We start from the raw sequence: 20,802 nt of genomic DNA on the forward strand, positions 1-20,802 counted from the left end.
GATGTGGCAGTTTTCTGAAAGTGTCATTTTACTTTGTTTACCATACATGCTTGCCAATATAAAATTCCAACAGAACCATGCTACTTAATTATCCAATATTAGTATCTTGTTACCTTAAAGAAAGGGCTGTGAAGCAACTGCTTGCCACCTCTCACAATAGGGTCTTCGTAGTCAAACTGCCGCTGCAAAGCTTCTGGAAGGCCTTTAACCAACGCAGCTAAAGCGCTGCCTGTGAAACTCTGGAAAAAAAACAACAAAAGGCAAACTTAATCTAGACACTTAATATACAACGTTAGAAAAGGGAAATTCTTACAGTAGTTGTGATGGACAATTAATTGCAATTTGATAACCAATGTGGAACATGAGCTCCACCCAGCCCCTAACAGGCATGCGTCCGTACCACAAACACCACCCTTCCTGGTAATTCCAGATGCAAAGAAGTAAACAGTACAGAATATGAACTAATCTTTTGTCCCTAAGTGAAGGCCCTCCAGAATACATTTAAAGCTAACTGGCAGGCTGGTGTGGGGAAGGCTGCCCACCTGTACTTTCCCTGTCTATAACTAACTACAGATTTCAGTTATCAGAGTTGTATCTGGCACCTTTCATGAGTATTACGTTAATTTGAACGTTTAACAAATTAGAGCAAGACGTTACTACTGATAATTTGAGCTTCTTACCATAGTTCGTGTTTCGCCATCATTATCCCCTAGAATCCGGTTTATGTTAATAGATTGGCCAAACTCTGTTGTTAGCAGCTTCCGTAGTCTCTGCAAGGCCCACATTCTGTGTCCAGCAGCTAAAATGGCAAAAAGAAAACAAATTGCTTATAGTATAATTTTTACATCTAATCAACAGACTTCATTTTAAATTTGCACCTACCTAGGGCACTCAATTGAGCACATGCTGCAAGTGATGCTGCTAAGCGAGGAACTATACTCCTATTGGAAGCAAAATTCAAGCGGAAATCCAGCAAACATGTTACCAAATCCATCGATGGACAAGAAAGAATGCAGCGATCAGAAAGGAGGTCTTTAGGCCCTGTGAAAAAAAATTGTTAGCTTTTTTAGTCACTTAGTTATCATGAGAATCTTAGTAAGTGGCCTGAGATATAACACTTTTAGCACTCACTATAAAACCAGTATTTCTAATCCAGATAGTCATCTTTCTAAGGAGAGCATACTAAAACTGTATCCTCACTTATTTATGTATCTTGTTACTTTGTTGATGTATTCTCTTTTCTGAATAAACATGTATAAGTGGACAATGCAACCTTTGCTTATGAATATCTGAATCATGCAATAAATATAACTGAGAAGCAGGTCTGTAAATCCTCTCTCTCCTCCTACCATATATTATGACTTACCTGCAGCTGGCATGATAGGATAAACAGTGAATCGCCATCCCCATCCATTCACAGAGCCATCACTGATAAACTTCCACTTTAATTCGTCTCCCGGAATTCGCAATTCACTAGACCAATCAGACCACTCACGACCTGTTACAGTGGGATAGTACATACACACATTTTCATCTATACTGATTAATGATTATTTCAGTCATCGATAAAATATCATATAGCTACTAGATGCAAGTTGCTGTAAGTATTAGATGAATGTTTCTAGAAAAAAAAGATCTGTAAATGAAGCACATTAATGGGTTTTAGCTATTTTATATGCACAAGACAAGATGCGATTTCGTGACAACACAACTTTGTTCCTGCTTGAAAAGCTCAATTTAAATTGCCATCTAAGAGATGCCTTCAGTTGTTTTAATACCAAAGTCAGTAAAAATTTCTGAAAGTCCACTTTCCCGTTGAAAAAATAAAAAGTTGGCAAAATGCAATCCATAACAAAATGAATTCACTATTTAGAATCTTTTCCTACTCTCACAGTTCAGGGCAACTGCACCTGTATTTCCCACCAGTGGTCCAGCACCCATTCTCAGGCTTCCAGATCCCCAGCGGTTGTCTTTCTAGATGGAGACCTACAACTCATTCCCTTCTGATCAGGTATTTCCAGCATGCACACTTCTCTGTCTTCACTGGGTTATTGCCAGCAGAGAGAGGCTTGTTCTCTCTGCAGAGACTGATAATAGTTACAAAGTACCACACAGTCCTTTTTATATAAGCCTATTTTATTCCTAAGACAAAAGTTCTACAGAGAAAACATTTAAAACAAGAGAACCTACACACATGCTAATAAGCTTACCAGAAATCACCCCACTTCTAACATGAAGTGCTCCTGCCAAAGCCCAATATCCCACCCAAGGGGTTCTCTTTGTGGTGACAAGCTCATCACAGATTCAGCTCAGAACAAGCATATTCATAAACATGTTTAGTCCACCCTTTATACAGTTCAGGGGACTCTGCCCTGGAGTTTCCAGAAGCAGGTAATTAGTACACAAAGGATCTCTCCTCCCAGTGCAAGGCTTCAAAAGGTTGGCTTCAGGGGAAAGAATTTGCTTTTCCCTCACCCCCACGTACTTCCTTGGAAACCTACTTCATATGTATTGTACCAAAAAGCCCTTTGACATTCCTAATACCTTCCAGAGATTGCATTAAATCTTGTCTTCCTGCTAAAGAAGTTCCACATAATCTCACAATAGTACAAAAACATTTACATTTTAATACAATGAATTCCAAAGATATTTACCACAATTCAATAAAACTGAACTCAACTGAATTAGATTTGTTCACAATATTGCATATCTGTGTCAACCACCATTAAGCAACTTAAATATAGTACTAAAACAATCATTATAAAACTTATGTGCCCAAATTGGTATGAGATCCAATGTGAAGGCATGCCTTCCTGCTCCCTACATTTACTTTCAGACACATGTCCCAATTTGAATAACCTTGGTTCAGGGAGATGGTGGACATCAGAAGGCCCACGCCATTACACAGATTCAAACTGCCCCATAAAATGGACTTCTGGTCTTGGAGGAAGGGTCAGCAGAAATGGTAGCCATCTTGATCCATAGCTTGCCCATACTTTAAACGTCACACTTGATAAGAGTGAGAAAGGAAAATACCACATGGATGAGTAAATGAAAGAAGAAAACTGACAGAGATACTGGATATATGATTTGATCCAAGGAAGGGGGGAGGAGAAATGAAAGAAGGAGGAGAAGAAGAAAGAGCAAGTGGTAGAATTTAAAAACTCTCCAGCCTGTGCTCAGATTTTATTTAAAGCACTTGAGACCAGAAAGATTTGCCTTTCATGTAGTAAAACCCATATTTCCAGAATTTTAAAATGCTTACAAAAAAACCCCCTAGCACTCCTGTTATATAAATACTGTTTCACATTATGTTTAGATTCATTAAAAATAAATAGCTTGGTTATACAGAAAATTGTACACAACACATACTATGAACCATTTGGGGATGTAAAAGTAAAATGAGCATTTACATTTGATCTTAAGGCACAGGCAGGGAAACATGTTTTACAAATCACAACAGAATTACCAAGCGACAAATTAAAAAGTAAAGCAAATTAAAGAGTAGGTTTCAATCCTGCCCCAAAACAATTACACATATGCTGCCAGCTTACACTGGTCTTTATACATAGAGGTTAGAATGTTAAAACAGATTTTAAATGTGGAGTCTATCAAAAATAATTTAGGCTGCAGATTAAAGTTGAAATTCTTCTATAAAATACACGACTATTTACACTTTAGAAATTACTTTGCATATATGCACAAATATTAAAAGTTGCTTCTGTTAAATAATTACCAGAATCTACATGTGTTTTAGTAATGGTTATGCATGCTTCAGAAATAATTTGATGTATTGAGACAACTGCCTAAATTTTTTAAATTTTGTTAATTAAAAAACACTGTAAATCAATATTTGATATGTATTTTTCTAGCCTATTCTCCACCCAAAATAAACCTATACAATTTGCAATACAATACGAGTATATTTCATCCAACATTCAACAGTAAGCCAAGCTAAGCTAAGCACTTAAGGAAAAATAAAGCAAATATAACATTTGATTCTCATCACCTGATCGGACTGAAACTATCCTGTTGACACCATCCATTATGGTCAGAGGGTCATGGCGCCGCTCTGTAGAACACTGGCGATCAAATTCTACTCTGAGTCCCTCGGCACCTGACAAGTTACAAAGTACTTTATATAATTAAACTATAAGTAAAATGGGGAAAATGTAAGCTTTTAAAAGTCCAATAATTTAAAACATTGTTTGGATTGTTCTATGCTGATCAAGCTAGAACATAGCTATTTTCTATTAAGATAATTATTTGCCTGTAATTGCCTTGAAAGTATTACACAGTGTAGACCCACACACCACCCACGAATTTGGGCCAACTGTACATGACAATGTTCAACACACTCCAAACCTTACGTGATCTGTTAAAGCATGTCAGAGCAAAGCATACCTGCAAGCTGAGGCAAAATGGCTAACAGCATCAGAAGTCTAACTTTTGGACAGTATTAAATCAATTCAATATGAAACCACAATGCACAGAGAAAAATTATAGTCTAATAGTTAAGACCAAGGACAAAGAAATTAGTTTATTTCTGGCCCTGATAACAATTTACTATGTGATTACGGGCAAGCTGTTCCCGATGTCCTAATGAAACAACAATTAGAAGTGATCTACAGCTGCAGAGCAGCAGGGTACCAAATCCAGTACTGCCCAGAGAACCTGAATTCACGAAGAATACATTTAACAGGTTCAAGAAAGGTTATCATCAAGCATACAAATTTTTATTATAACAGGTATGTTAAAACTACCCAATTTACTTGAACATTTTAATGAAGATTCAAAATGAATTGTTGTAAACTGAATCTAAGTGTCTGTTCCTCCAGATGTGCATAATGTTAAGTAACTGGATAATTTCTCCTCCCATATAAATCTTATCAGTATTCCCTACCTGGTATTTTTACAGTGCCACTAGTTGAAGTATCATCTGTATATGGATGGCTACTTTCCACCACCACTGGCTGCGAAGAAAGACGACCACTTTGCGAGTCTGTAGCCACATCTTCTAACTCTGTAACGCACAGCTCCAACAACATGTCAGCAACCTAAAAAAATACATCTCAACTGATTATACATGTCTTCATGAAGAAACCAATTCAGTCTTCTAGAAAAAACTGATAATGAGAGTAAGCCCTGATCCCCATCTTATCCACTACATTGGTGTCTTATCCACTACATTCCAATATTCCAACTGAAAAGGTATGAATAAATGAAATAACCCTCTCTTTCAGTTATTAGAGCAATGCAACAAGAAGCAAATATCACATTAAACCTAAAATAGGCAAGAAAAATAAGTTTAAAATGCCCATTCAACAAACAAATGAAAACATCAAACTTAAGTGTTAAGATAACTGAATGCTAAAATATGCTAATACCAGCGGTTCTCAACCGGGGGGTCCACAAGCCCTTTCAAGGGGGCTGCGGGGCCCTGCAGCTGAAACCCAGAGCCTGATCCCTGGCGCTCCCTGCACAGCTGAAGCCAGGAGGTGGGAAGCCAGAAGCAGACAGAACAGCACAGCTGCTGCTCTGGATGGTGACATGGAACAGGCAGATGCAGCACTCCCTTAACTCCTGCTGCTGCTGTTGCCCGGGGCTGAAGCTGCCCCCTCAGCTCCCAGCCCCCTTTACTCCCACAGAGGGAGCCAGTAAGAGCCACCCACGTGGGGGGACCCAGCTCCATGGCTGGCATAGCCCTCCGGGAACCAGGACTGCAGGGGAGCTCTCCCGGCACACAGCCCCTAAGCTACCCCTCTCCCTACACCCTGAGCTATGCTCCTGCCCGCACAGAGCTGACTCAAATCCTGCTGGCCTCTGCACCTCCCCCCCGGCCCTCAAAACAGATTCATAGATACTAAGGTCAGAAGGGACCATTATGATCATCTAGTCTGACCTCCTGCACAACGCAGGCCACAGAATTTCACCCACCCACTCCTGCGAAAAACCTCACCTATGAGCTATTGAAGTCCTCAAATCATGGTTTAAAGACTTCAAGGTGCAGAGAATCCTCCAGCAAATGACCCGTGCCCCATGCTACAGAGGAAGGCGAAAAACCTCCAGGGCCTCTTCCAATCTGCCCTGGAGGAAAATTCCTTCCTGACCCCAAATATGGCGATCAGCTAAACCCTGAGCATATGGGCAAGATTCACCAGCCAGATACTACAGAAAATTCTTTCCTAGGTAACTCAGATCCCACTCTATCCCCCACTGGGTCCTGGAGTTTTTATATCATGTTGGGGGGGCCCCCCCTCCAGAAAAAAAAGGTTGAGAACCCCTGCTAATACCACTTCAGCACTAAGATGTTAACTGACAAAATACAGGAACGTAATGGGTTAAGGTTTCTATAACCTTCCATCTGTGCCACAGTAAATTGGGTCTGACTATTTCACTACATGGCAACATAAAGGCATACAAGAAAATGACAGCTCGGCAATATTTATTGCAAACACATGGGCCAGTATAAAAACAGAATTGTTTGAGTCACATTATTACAAACCATTCAACTATTCAAACTATCATTAACTCTATAAATGGTAACATTAATGATATTTGTACAAACTAGTTAACCCTACAGTGAACAACTAATTCCATGTAGCTGATAACACTGAAAAGGTGAGAAAAGCAGCACAGAGGCAGACAAACAGGAAGACAGGGCAGGTGCAGAGGAGGGGATTTCTTTCAATGATCTCAGAGAACTGGGAGGACCAGGGAAGTAAAAGAGAACTTGTTATGGAGCTGGGAGCAAGAAAGGGAAGTAGAGAAAGACAGAAACTGAGTTTCTTATGTTCTATTTGTGTCATCCACAATGAGATTTAATATTTCAGAACTATGTTTGATACTTTAAGACCCATGTAACTTAAGCTGATTCATCTCATCCAAGTATACAACCTTAGGAATGTCTGAATCCTTTGCAAAGTGAGTCGTATAGATGTCAGCTATGTCTTGAATATATTGGTAATAAGTTACTATAACTATCTCTCTCTTCCCCTTTAGTCAGGAAGCAATCACTATTCCCCTACACATGACATCTAGGATTTTAGTAATCGCCTCTTCACTTATACCAGACATCAGTTCCTGAAAGGAACTAAAGGCAATGGGAGATCAATATCTACTTCCCAAAGCATGAACTATTGTCTAGTGGTTCTCAACCAGGGGTATGTGTACCTCTGGGGGTACACAGAGGTCTTCCAGGCAGTACATCATCTAGATATTTGCCTTGTTTTACAATAGGCTACACAAAAAGCACTAGCGAAGTCAGTACAAACTAAATTTTCACACGGACAGTGACTGGTTTTTACTGCTCTATAGACTATACACTGAACTGTAAGTACTATATTTCTATTCCAAATTATTTTTATAACTTTCTGGTAAAAATGAGAAAGTAAACAATTTTTCAGTAATAACGTGCTGTGACACTTATGTATTTTTATTTCTGATTTTGTAAGCAAGTAGTTTTTAAAGTGAGGTGGAACTTGGGGGTACACAAGACAAATCAGATTCCTAAAAGGGGTACAGTAGTCTGGAAAGGTTAAGAGCCACTGGTCTAAGAAACCTCAAAACCACAGAATAAGGAATAAGACATGTAAACGAAGTTTTCAGACAATCAATTATTACTCACTCAGAAAAGGGCCACCCATGATCTACATGTAGCTAGAGCTTCCCATCTCACTGTCTATCTACAGAGAATCCCATGAGTTGGCAAACAAAGATTAACACCTTGCTTTTACTGTGTAGAGTGAGTTAAGCATTAGAGATGGTGGCAGCTATAATTGTTTAAGGAACAGTTTGCTGAGAGACCCAGAAAACTAATTGTTCTAGAGATCAAACTTCCTGATACCCAAATAAAATCAAACCAACTAGTTTCATCCCAAATAAGAAACTGCACATTTGTCTGCTTCATGAATCAAAGGCACCATCCCTCTCCATACGTGGATAACCCATCTTGTTTCTTCAAATAAATGTTTCTTGTTCATTTCTAAATTCTGAAGGCTGTGAAATACTTATATATAAAATAAAATAAATATGAACTACATCCAATAAAAGAAGAGTAACTATAAAGGATTGTTGAACTCTAGAAAGGATATGAATTATATAGCACACGGAAAGGATTCTGAATATAAGCACCTATCCAATGCGTAATTTTGAAATAATAAAAGAAATGGCTGAAGGAGGGGGAATTACAAATAATAGTAGTGGTTAATAGAGAAATATAATCCTTGAAATAAATTAAACAAAAAACCTCTGACTCTGAAAGAGGATGAACATATGTTATACCCTGACATTTATTTGTTATTGACAGAAGAAGCAGAGAAACAGAGAGCCAATGTGGCAAGTAAGCAACAACAAAAAATAGTGGCCACCTTCCAACAAACCCCAAAAGAGTACAGAAACTTAGTCATTGCGTGGGACTCCACAAAAGCAGAATCAAAATCTAGAAGTGCTATCACACTCTTGAACTGGCTCTCTCCAATCCCAAGGTTCGCAAGACTGAGAAGAAGTCATGAAGTTTCATTTCTCTTGGTGTTTTTTAAATATAAATAACTGAAAGCTATTTTGAGTTCACACTCCTTCTACCGAGAACTCAAGCAACCCTATTTTGGATTTTAACTAAGCAATGCCATATATCTGCTTCTACTTTGTAAATCCAAGTACATTTGCCTAAGAGAACCTCAAACTATAACTTTATGCAATTGTATTGATGTTTTAAACTAAACAGAACAAACAGGAAAAAACATGTTCATAAGAGCGCCTTAAAATAAGCACATTCTTCCTGCCAAATTAAGTGTAAAAATGTAATAAGAAAAGCCAAAAAGGAGTTTGAAGAACAGCTAGCCAAAAACTCAAAAGGTAATAACAAAATGTTTTTTAAGTACATCAGAAACAGGAAGCCTGCTGAACAACCAGTGGGACCCCTGGATGATCAAGATACAAAAGGAGCACTTAAAGATGATGAAGTCATTGCAGAGAAACTAAATGAATTCTTTGCTTCAGTCCTTCACGGGTTGAGGATGTTAGGGAGATTCCCAAACCTCAGCCGCCTTTTGTAGGTGACAAATCTCAGACTGAAGTGTCACTAGAGGAAGTTTTGGAATTGAGAAACTTAACAGTAACAAGTCACCGGGACCAGATGGCATTCACCCAAGAGCTCTGAAACAACTCAAATGTGAAATTGCGGCACTATTAACTATGCTTTGTAACCTGTCCTTTAAATCAGCTTTTGTACCCAATGACTGGAAGATAGCTAACGTAAACGCCAATATTTAAGAAGGGCTCTAGAGGGGATCCCAGCAATTACGGACTGGTAAATCTAACGTCAGTACCGGGCAAATTAGTTGAAACAATAGTAAAGAATAAAATTGTCAGACACATAGAAGAACATAAATTGTTGGGCAAAAGTCAACATGGTTTCTGTAAAGGGAAATCATGTCTTACTAATCTATTAGAGCTCTTTGAAGGGGTCAAACATGTGGACAAGGGGGATCCAGTGGACATAGTGTATTTAGATTTCCAGAAAGCCTTTGACAAGGTCCCTCACCAAAGGCTCTTACGTAAATTAAGTTGTCATGGGATAAGAGGAAAGATCTTGTCATTGATTGAGAACTGGTTAAAAGACAGAGAACAAAAGGTAGGAATAAATGGTAAATTTTCAGAATGGAGAGAGTAACTAGTGGTGTTCCCCAACGGTCAGTCCTATGACCAATCCTATTCAATTTATTCATAAATGATCTGGAGAAAGGGGTAAACAGTGAGGTGGCAAAGTTTGCAGATGATACTAAACTGTTCAAGATAGGTAAGACCAAAGCAGACTGTGAAGAACTTCAAAAAGATCTCACAAAACTAAGTGATTGGGCAACAAAATGGCAAATGAAATTTAATGTGGATAAATGTAAAGTAATGCACATTGGAAAAAATAACCTCAACTATACATACAATACGATGGGGGCTAATTTCGCGACAACTAATCAGGAAAGAGATCTTGGAGTCATCGTGGATAGTTCTCTGAAGACTCCATGCAGTCTGCAGCGGCAGTCAAAAAAGCAAACGGGATGTTAGGAATCATTAAAAAAGGATAGAGAGTAAGACGGAGAATATCTTATTGCCCTTATATAAATCCATGGTATGCCCACATTTTGAATACTGCGTACAGACGTGGTTTCCTCATCTCAAAAAAAATATACTGGTGAGAAAAGGTTCAGAGAAGGGCAACTAAAATGATTAGGGATTTGGAACAGGTCCCGTAAGCGGAGAGATTAAAGAGGCCAGGACTTTTCAGCTTGGAAAAGAGGAGACTAAGGGGGGATATAAAATCATGAGTGGTGTGGACAAAGTGAATAAGGAAAAGTTATTTACTTGTTCCCATAATTTAAGAACTAGGGGCCACCAAATGAAATTAATGGGCAGCAGGTTTAAAACAAATAAAAGGAAGTTCTTCTTCACACAGCGCACAGTCAACCTGTGGAACTCCTTGCCTGAGGAGGTTGTGAAGGCTAGGACTATAACAGGGTTTAAAAGAGAACTGGATAAATTCACGGAGGTTAAGTCCATTAATGGCTATTAGCCAGGATGGGTAAGGAATGGTGTCCCTAGCCTCTGTTCGTCAGAGGGTGGAGATGGATGGCAGGAGAGAGGTTCGCTGTTAGGTTCACTTCCTCTGGGGCACCTGCCATTGGCCATTGTCAGTAGACAGGATACTGGGCTGGATGGACCTTTGGTCTGACCCATTATGGCCATTCTTATGTTCTTACTACAGAGAAATACTTAACTGTAACTCATTTACCGAATTGATAACTGATGGTTATAAGTAAATGTAATAAGAAATCTTATTGATTTGTATTGTTCCTTAGTATAGCTACTGGGCTCCAACACTGGCCTATGTTAATTGCTTACAAAACTGCACGTGTGTTTTTTGTTCAGCACATGCCTAGAATGTTTGGTGTATCTAAACTTGAACTGTCGGTTATATACACCGACATGGTAGGTAGTGAATTAATAAACTTGTTGATTAAGAATAACCAAATATCTGGCTTTGTAAACAACTCTCCAAGACAAATGTAGATCTGAAATGAACCCAGAGCTCAAGTTAATAACCCAGGGCTTCCTGGACTCATTTAAAAAGGGGTTATCCTAACTCAATTCCATTCCAGTACTGGCTAGAATATTTATCAAATTGGCAAATCTAGTTTGTTATATTTCAGCTTTGAAATCTAACTGGTACCATGGCAAATTTATAATATTGAGACTCATTGATTTTTACAACAAACAGCTATATTAATTTGGTATTCCAATAAAACGTATATGGACTCTTATATCAGTATAAGATAATTATTAGTTTTCATGTTTGTAAAAACCTACATCTTCTTAACCTATATCTTCAACGACTAGGAGTCACCTCAATAGAATGAGAAAGAAGGGAGGACAGTTAAAATTCAGTAACAACAAAATTCACTTTGACTGACCTGTGGATATGCAGTGCCCATTCCAGACAGCACAGCGGAAAGAACATCCTTTCCCTTCTCACCAGCCCTGGTGGAGACAGCAAGCTTCAGCAGGTCAACCATGACTCGTGTGTCATCCGGTACTAAAAGACTAGTGAACTCATCTAAGTGTTGGGGTTCAGGACCAGATACTTTACTTTGGCTTTCCACATCCTGAAAGAGAAATTGAAGAAACATATAATATATGATGATGGAGGATGGAAGAAAGATTTTATACAACAAACTGAGTTAACTTGCCTAAAAAACCCGAACATGGTCACTAACTTGTTCTGTAACCGTTGTTCTTTGAGATATGTTGCACATGTCCATTCCGCTTCAGATGTGTGCACGCCCAGTGCACTAGTGTTACAGACTTTCCCTTAGAGGTACCTCCATCAGGGCAGCCCATGCACCCGCTGCTGCCTCCTACTGCTGCATAATGGCACAAAGGGTAGAGCCACCTTGATCCTCCTCAGTTCCTTCTTACCACACAGATTTCGACAGTGAGGGGAAGGAGAGTGGGTCATGGAATGGACATGTGCAACATCTCACAGAACAACCGTTACAGAACAAGTTAGTAACCAGTTTTTCTTAAGTGATTGCATGTGTTCATTGTGTTTCAAGTGTCTCTCAAGCAGGTCAATCAGGAGGTGGGATCAGAGTCGAACTGAATAATCACAGAAGGACTAAATGTCCAAATCTGATATCTCCAGACTGTTGAGAGATGGCATTAGAATCAGAAGTATGTACTGATGACCAAGTTGCATCTCTACAAACATCCACTACAGGCACATGAGCTAGAAAGGCTGCAGAGGCTATCTGAGATCTTGTTGAACATGCCAACATCCTGTTTGGGGAAGTTACATTGGTCATGTCAGGTTTCAGAGTAGCAGCCGTGTTAGTCTGTATTCGCAAAAAGAAAAGGAGTACTTGTGGCACCTTAGAGACTAACAAATTTATTTGAGCATAAGCTTTCGTGAGCTACAGTTCACTTCATCGGATGCATTGTGTTGTAGCACAAACATACAGGACGAAATCCACAATAAGATTCTTTGAGATGAGACTGGAATGCCCTTCATCCTGCCTGCAACTGCCACAAACAGTTGTGAAGATGGCCTATGGTTTAGTCCTATCCAAGTAAAATGCTAATGCTCATCTAACATCAAGTGTGTGGAGAATGAGGATCAGGGAAGAATGTTGGTAAGTATATTGTCTGACTGATATGGAAGTGAGAAACTACTCTGATGAGAAATTTTGGATGAAGGTGAAGATATACCTTTTCCTTGTAGAAGATACCTGGCAGATTAGATACCAGGGCTCTCAATTCCCTCACTCTTCTTGCAGAGATAATTGCCACCAAAAAGGCTAACTTACTTGAAAGATGAAGCAACGAACAGAGAGCAGGCAGTTCAAAGGGCAAGGTGGGGGTGTATAATAATGTTCAAATCCCCTTAAGGGGACATAATACCTCCTTTCAGTCCTCTTAGCTGTGTGAGGCAGGAAAGATGGTTTTTGCCACAACACTTTAGTGGGCTCCCAAACACCCTCATTTATGGGCAGCGCCACTCAAGAAGGCCTCACAGATGCCAAAATGTCAACCAGTCTACCCTGAGCTCTCCTGAACTACTTCCATCTGTATATCAGGGTGGAAGCCATTCTCTTAACGAGGTTCTCTTATAATCATCCAGAAAAGGTGAGAATACACTAGACACTACCACCTCATCAAGCGATGAGGAGGAGGAACCCAAGGCTGGCTGAAATGGCACTTCTCCCAATTCCTCCAAAGTGAGATTCACTGAGGTAGACTGTTCAAGTTCCATGCTGAGCTCAGTACCAGGAATGGCTTCTTGCTGATGCAAAGAGTGATCACAGTACCTATAGGAGCAGGAAGGGCGAGAAGAGGAACTGGAGCTGGACGGAAATGCCCACTGGCTGCAATACAGTCACTGATATGGCACTGGAGTCCAATTTTTTTCCTGACCAAGGCTCCCGACTGACCAACCAACATGGAGCCTCTACCGGACACCAGCAGTGAAAACCGCTCATAGCAGAGTGATGTTTTACGTGACACGGCTGTGACACAAAATCCAATTTCTGACTCAGACAACAAACCCAAGTCATTCAATGAGGGAGATGCCCGGCTTCTCGGTGCTAGGGAGCAGTGATGGGAGTCTGGAGAGGATGGCACTGGAGAAATTATAGTCAGTTTGCTCCTCAACTGTACCGCACAAAGGGGTACCAGAGCATTCGAAGGTGCCCATGGAACTGGGTGCTGAACTCTAGCAGTCAGCAAGTCTGTGTGGGTGTCTGTTGGTATTGGATGAAGTGTTCCTTGAACCACCAGTAAAAACAGACTCAGCTGATCACTTGCCACAACATAAGTCTCAGGTGTTGACAGCAAAAGGAGAGCCTCTTGGTGCTGCTGAGGAAAAAGACGGTGCTCCCTTATAGTCAATCTCAACAGCATCAGTACCTGAGTTAACGACCCCACCGAAGGTTCTACCTGCCCCAAAAACAAAACTGCTTGGCACTATGCGCACTCTACCCAGCTTGTCAGCTTGACTGCTCGACACTGGTGCTGGCGACCTCAATATCCGGGACAATGCCATTCCTCAGTGCAGTCTTCTAATGTTTCTTCTTCAGTACTGGAGAAGGAGATCAATGTCGGGACTCTGCCAGGCCAGGAGGAGCACTAGTAACCAAAGTCCCTGCAGATTTCACCCCTGTCCCTGATGTGTGCTTCTCTGAGGCACTTCAGAAACCTGGAGTGCAGGTCCCTGACTGGCATCAGCTTCATGCATGCATTGCAAGGTTTAAAGCAGTGGTCTCCAATCTTTTTAAGCACAAGATCACTTCTTCAATTTAAGGACAATGCAGGATCTACCCCGCCCCTTCCTCGAGGCCCCACCCCTTCCCCAAAGCCCCAACCACTCCATCTCCCCCTCTCTCTGTTGCTCACTCTCCCCCACCCTCACTCACTTTCACCGGGCTGGGGCTAAGGGGTTTGCAGTGTGGGAGAGGGCTTCAGGCTGAGCCTGAGACAGCAGGTTGGGGTGCAGGAGGGGGTGAGAGGTGCAAGCTCTGGGAGGGGGCTCAGGGCTGGGGCAGCGGCTTGGGATGCAGGAGGAGGTTTGGGGTGCTGGCTCCGAGAGGGGGGTTGGGGTACGGGCTCTTGCCGGGTGGCACTTACCTCAGGTGGCTCCTGTTCAGCAGCGCGGCAGGGCTAAAGCAGGCTCCCTGACTGCCCCGGCCCCATGCGGCTCCCGGAAGAGGCCAATGCCCCTGGCCACAGTTCCCCGTTCCCAGCCAAAGGGAACTGCAGGGGTGGCGCCTGCAGAGAGGGGCAGCACGTGGAGACCCCTGCCTCCCATTCCCCCAGGGCTGCACTGGGAGCAGCGTGGGGCCAGAGCAGGCCAAGAACCTGCCTTAGCGGCAGCCCCGCCACATAACTGGACTTTTAGTGGCCGGAGATCGCGATTCACTGGAAGAGCGTCCAGGATCGACCGGTTGGTGACCACTGGTTTGAAGTCTGGGGACTGAGGCATGCCACAGCACTGGGCATCGATACCCAGAACCACTGGGAACCAAAATGTAAACTAAATACACTAGTAAAAGAAAAAAATAAACCTACACTTCAGTAAGGCGACGCAACAAGTACCAACCATATACAACAGAAAGACTCAGAAAGAGGGAAACACTTGTGGTAACAAGTTAGCACGCTCTGACAATCACCACAGGTGGTAAGAAGGAAAAGATGGAAATTGGTTCTACCCTTTGGAGCATCATGCAGCAGCACAACACAGCAGAGGACACATGTGCCATCCCAATGGGTACATCTGAGGGAAAAATCTCAAATTCTAGTGCACTGAGCAAGCTTACACCTGCAGGGGAAAGGGTATATGCAAGTACTCCAAGAAGAAACAGAAGTTTAATACTGTGACCCTAAGAGCATCTCTATACCAGAGGACAAGGGACTCCTGGTATGCAGCAGTGAGTTTCAGCTGGCCCAACCAGCTCAGTGTACCCCAACTCACTACTGTTATAATCTAAAAGGTGTCGTGTAATACGTCTCTGAAAAATTAATAACTCACTGATCGTTAATATTCGTGAATGAGGTATGTACAGTTTCACAAAGGATTATACAGATGTGCTGTAATTACGACAAACATGTTTAAACCAGGCATGTCAGGGAGAGTTGATACACAGGTTCCCCCCAGAGAACAGAATGCAGTTCCTCCTGCTTGAATGTGTCTCCCATGTAAATTGAGCAAGGTGTGACTGAAGACAGAAAAGCACATTTGCATGCCAGCCAAACAAAGCCATCAGGAGAGCAAGTGGGGAAAAAGCAATCACTTAATCTCAATGGGGGATAGAGACGGTACCCCAGGAAGCCTTCCTGCCTCATGAAGAAGCATCAATGAACTTTTAGAGAGATATTTTTCAGAGGCTTACTAAACTATAAAGAGAGGGGCAGAGAACCATTAAGTTATCATTCACCTGAAGAAACAAAGAAAACCAGCACTTTGGACTGTGTGGGGATCCTAAGAACTAGTCAGCCATTGCTGGAAAATGAAGACTGAGGAGGAAACTACTTTGAACAAATACTGTAGCTTGTTAAGATAGGTTATAGCAACTAGGAAGCGCATTTTAACTTTTTTTTGTAACCTTTTCTGTCTTTATCCCTTATACTTGAACTCACTTAACAGCTCTCTCTTTTTCAGTCAACAAACTTGTTTTACTTTTTATCTAAACCAGTCCAGTGCTTTGGTTGAACTGAAGTGATTGTTAACTGCAGTCAAGATAACATGCTGCTGTTTCTTTAAACACTTTGGCTTTAAACACTTTTTAAAGGAGCAACAAACTTAACAGCTTCTGTTCCAGGAGAGGGCTGAACACTGCAGGGAGATGGTTTGGGGGAAATTCAGAACTGGTACGGAGTTGGGGTCACTCTATGAAAAGTAACTAGGCAATGGAAGCCAAGGTTTTAACCTGTACGTTCATATGCTGGCTGCTGGTGTCAGGGATGTAAGCCACAGCAACGTAGTATTGAAGGCCCCAGAGTTATAGGGCAGGCAGTCTGGATTGAAGCCCAAAAGGTCAAATACATTGTCTTATTAGTATGCTTTTTCCCCCAACGAAGGAAAGTGTTTCCCTGTCACTAGCATCTTGTAAATACAAAGAAAATTGCAGGATCATTAAACTGATAGATACAAGACTCGAAAAAATCTAAAACATATAATAAATGAGGCCCTACTTATTTTGCAATATTGTGGCTCCCACAATATTAGGATTCCACTGCAATTTTGCCAGTGGGAGCCCCAGCAGCAACCCCCTGCTCTCAGCCCCACGCAGCCAACAGCGGAAAATCACAGAAAAGTAATAATGGACATTATTACTGCAAATAATAAGGTCCATTATTACTTTTCGGTGATTTTCCACGGCTTGTCTGCAACTCAGCCACAATTTTTGGACAATCATCCCGGGATTCAAGTAGGGGATTAATAATAAACATCTATCAGCTGTATCCACACAGTTATGACTAGTAGGAAGTAGTGGTAGGTTAACAAGTGTTCAGCTCCTATTTTCTGAAAGCCCTAACTAATTAAAAGGTTGACAGCTGACTGTCAAATCCTCAGAACAAAGTAGTAAGGGGGAAAATATCAACTATTTCTTGATTTTATGAACCAATGCTTATTAGCAAGGCTTAGGGGCGTTGCATATTTAGGGATCCCTTCACTATACCATTTGGGGCATTTACCAAACAAAACTAAGCCATGCTGAAGTATACTATAAAAATTACTATCTACTTATGTAAACAATACTTTTACATGTATTAGACAGTAGGGCTGGCTGGAAAATAAATTTCATTTCAGAAAGAACATCAAGCTTTCAAAAATTTGTTTTCATTCCACATCAGAACTGAAATGAGACCTTTTGAATTTTAGGATGGGAAAAAAAAAAACATACAAGACTACCAACCCCAGAATAACCAGTAAACTCAGTGGTGGTTAGGGCACTCACCTAGGATGTGAGATTCAACTCCCTGCCTAATTTGAAACTGAGACATAGGGCAGGTCTACACTACCCTTAAGTCGATCTAACTTAAGTCACTTAGGGATATGAAAAAGAAACCCTCCTGAGCAATGCAAGTTATAGTGACCTAAGAGCTGTCCACACCAATACTATGTCGGTGGGAGATGCTCTCCCACCGACATAGCTTCCGCCTCTCGTGGAGTTGGAGCAATTATGTCGATGGGAGAGTGCTCTCCTGTCAGCACAGAGCATCTTCACTAGATGTGCTGCAGCTGCGCTGATGTAGTGCTTCTAGTGTAGACCTGCCCTTAGACCTGGGTCTCCCACATCCCAGGTGAGTGCCCTAATCACCAGACGATTATTGATTATTCTGGGGTCGGGGTCCTTCTCTCCCCTTTTCCTCTAGGTCTCCCACATGAGTGATCTAACCACCAGGCTACCGGTTATTCTTGAGTTCCTCTCTCCCCTTCCAGAAATTCCATCCAACCTTCCCAATTAAATTTTTGTCAAAATAAGATACTTTTTCATGAAACATTTCAACTTTGACAAAACGGCACTTTTAGATGGGAAAAATTTTCAAAAAATTTGTGACCAGCTCTACCTAGCACCATAAAAAATACATTTGTATTACTCAAAGCTAACTACATACACAAGGTTGTATTACATTCTCAACAAGAAACAGGGCGTGTACTAAGCAGTGAATTCAGAAGTGACTGCAGAACCTGAGTTTCCAGTAAAACAGCTTGCATATGGCAGTTGCTGTAGCACCAGAAATATATTTTTACTCTGATGACATAACCTGTCAAACACCAGAACAATTCAATTGCTTGATGGAGATACATAATGAAACCTATAATGTTAACAATATTAGCATTATTACTTCCTTGGTTTTCGTCATGGTTTCTGCTATGATACTGGCAGCTCCAGGATCATCAGTGACTGGAATGAAAGGACGAGAAGAGGCGGCAGCAGCTGAGGGAGTTACAGGAGAGGGCGTCACTGCATCTTCTGAAGAAACAACCTAGTCAAAAAACAGCATAGTTAACCAGATGGCAGAGCAATAAGATATTGCATGTGTTTAAACAAGCTTAACTAGACTTTTGAAAAAGAACTTTGAGGACAGTTTGTGCTCAGAAAAGAGATGCCTAAAAACAGCAGCATCTTATTCAAGAAATCCAGTCCCTGTATGAACCTTTACACTGCAGTGGTGCCTATTAGCAAACTAAGGGCTTTTCTTCACTGTGGCACTAAGTCAATGTAAGTTACGCTGCTTCAGTTACATAAACTATGTAACTGAAGTCGACATAACCTACACTGAATTACTGCAGTGTCTACACCATGCTATTTCAATGGGAGATGCTCTCCCATCGACTTAGCATTTCTTAACCAGACTCACTAAATCGACACGGCTGCATCAATCGCAGCTGCGCTGATTTAGCTTGTAGTGAAGACAAGCCATAAATCAGAGCCCTGTTGCACTAGGTGCTGTACAAACATGCAGTAAGACGACAATTCTTATCCCAAAGAGCTTACAACCTAAAAAACAAAACATAATAGCTGGATGAGACAAACAAGTATGCCAGCATGGGGGAATGGAAAAGATGTATCCTTTTTAGTGTCCAAATTATTATTATTACTCCTTTTAATACTGAAGAACCCACACAATGTGTTTTATCTGGCTTTCTTTTCAATACATCACACAATAGAAATAATGTTACAATTATTTGTTACATCTGAAATAAGATTTAGACACTGATCATTTTCTTCATCTTGTCATTTGCTCTTTTTAAAATCCAGTTTAAAAATTTATCTCTAGTTCTTAAACTGTTTCAATACCTGATTAAGAGAATGCTAACATCTTTGAATCAGGTCTAAAACATGGTGAGAAATGACTTTATCATCCTTATATTTTTATCTGATTTACTGGACTCGAGACTTGTGAATTGATCAATTATAATCAGGTACAGCTGACAAATCACAGGTACTTTATGGCATTGATTCTAAAAGTTAGACAGATGCTGAAGTAAAGTTCTTACACGTTACTGTCAAATTAAACAAACAGTGTTATTGTTGATAGATGTTTCGGCACTCCAAAATTGTTGCTCTGATAGCAAAACTGATTCTGATTTTATTTATTTTACCTCTCCTCTCCTGTCTTGCCACGGATTTGGGCTCAGTCTCTCTTCGACATCCACTGCTAGCACACACTCTTCCCCATTGGCAGGGCTCCCTGTAGAAGCAGCATCTGGTGGTGGGACAGGGGATGAAGAAGGACATTCCACTGGTGCAATCATACTTGCAGGCATCAGTGCTCCAACCACTGCATCCCTAAATCAAAAATGAACAAACTGTTGAGGACAGACCCACACTAGGACCACCAAATCCTCTCCTTGGAAGAAAAGTGTCCTGTTATTCAGCTGGACTAATACTAAAAGTGATGGTTTTCAATGATAGCAGTCTAGAGGGTAGCTTACTTCCATTCCATATGGGAGGACTCACACTTAGCTGAGATAGTTACAGATGCCTACAGAGTTTGTGGATTTTTAAACCAAAGTTTTCCACAAGTTTCTTTTCAGACTCTTTACCACTAATATTTCTCTTGTCTTTACAAACAGGAATGAGCAATTTCAAAAGGAGCCCTCTGCCCTCTGATACACATTCTCAGCTGCAAGGTATACAACAAGATTATTGTTGGGAGTTGAACTTTTGGATAGCTATCATTCTGTTCTTATTTCAATGATGCAGTCTCGCATGAAACTTAATATGAAGCTAAGCTAGTATTTTGTTGCAGAGATTTAGAGTTTCCTGTTCCACATAAGACAGTCTCGTCTCAACAAGCTGATTTCAAGTGAATGCTAAAAGGAAACTGAAATGAAATTAAAGCATACATCCTAGAGCCCTATTTTATACCCATTATTACCTGATATAAGGGAGAAACTGTATGAAGTAGCTTACCATCTATGCTTCACCCTGTAAAATACAAGAATGTTGGCATGCCTACCTGGCATACATGATTTGTAATGCTGTCAATATGTGAGATAACGCTTGCTGTTTGGCAAGGTTCCCGTCTAGCGACAGAAGAATCTTAGCGAGGGAAGGGCGGTTAGGTTTGGAACTGTTTACACCACTGATTTTGTTACTGGCAGCAGAAGAATCTGCATCTGATGGGACACCTGGGAAAAAGAGTCAGACACGCTTTTTAAAAAAAAAAAAAAAAAAAAAAAAAAAAAAAAAAGACTATAATGCATAATAATTGGTTTTGATACCTGCTTAATGACACTTTTGG

General features: G+C 40.9%; 1 protein-coding gene across 5 annotated transcripts in view; it reads right to left on the bottom strand.

The window, feature by feature from the left end:
- HERC2 (HECT and RLD domain containing E3 ubiquitin protein ligase 2) overlaps positions 1–20,802 on the bottom strand; it is a 206,705-nt gene that overhangs the window by 38,658 nt on the left and 147,245 nt on the right. For all 5 annotated transcript variants that reach the window (XM_043537697.1, XM_037898783.2, XM_037898775.2 and 2 more), the window contains exons 66-75: positions 20,518–20,689; positions 19,658–19,844; positions 18,397–18,537; positions 11,466–11,657; positions 4,904–5,057; positions 4,010–4,117; positions 1,367–1,498; positions 883–1,041; positions 681–799; positions 114–239 (exon numbers count right to left, since the gene is read on the bottom strand). In XM_043537697.1, the coding sequence (XP_043393632.1) occupies positions 114–239; positions 681–799; positions 883–1,041; positions 1,367–1,498; positions 4,010–4,117; positions 4,904–5,057; positions 11,466–11,657; positions 18,397–18,537; positions 19,658–19,844; positions 20,518–20,689 (1,490 nt within the window). The remainder of the gene's footprint in view (positions 1–113; positions 240–680; positions 800–882; positions 1,042–1,366; positions 1,499–4,009; positions 4,118–4,903; positions 5,058–11,465; positions 11,658–18,396; positions 18,538–19,657; positions 19,845–20,517; positions 20,690–20,802) is intronic.

The sequence above is a fragment of the Chelonia mydas genome, chromosome 1, assembly GCF_015237465.2.
Source record: "Chelonia mydas isolate rCheMyd1 chromosome 1, rCheMyd1.pri.v2, whole genome shotgun sequence".
Taxonomy (NCBI): Eukaryota; Metazoa; Chordata; order Testudines; family Cheloniidae; genus Chelonia; species Chelonia mydas.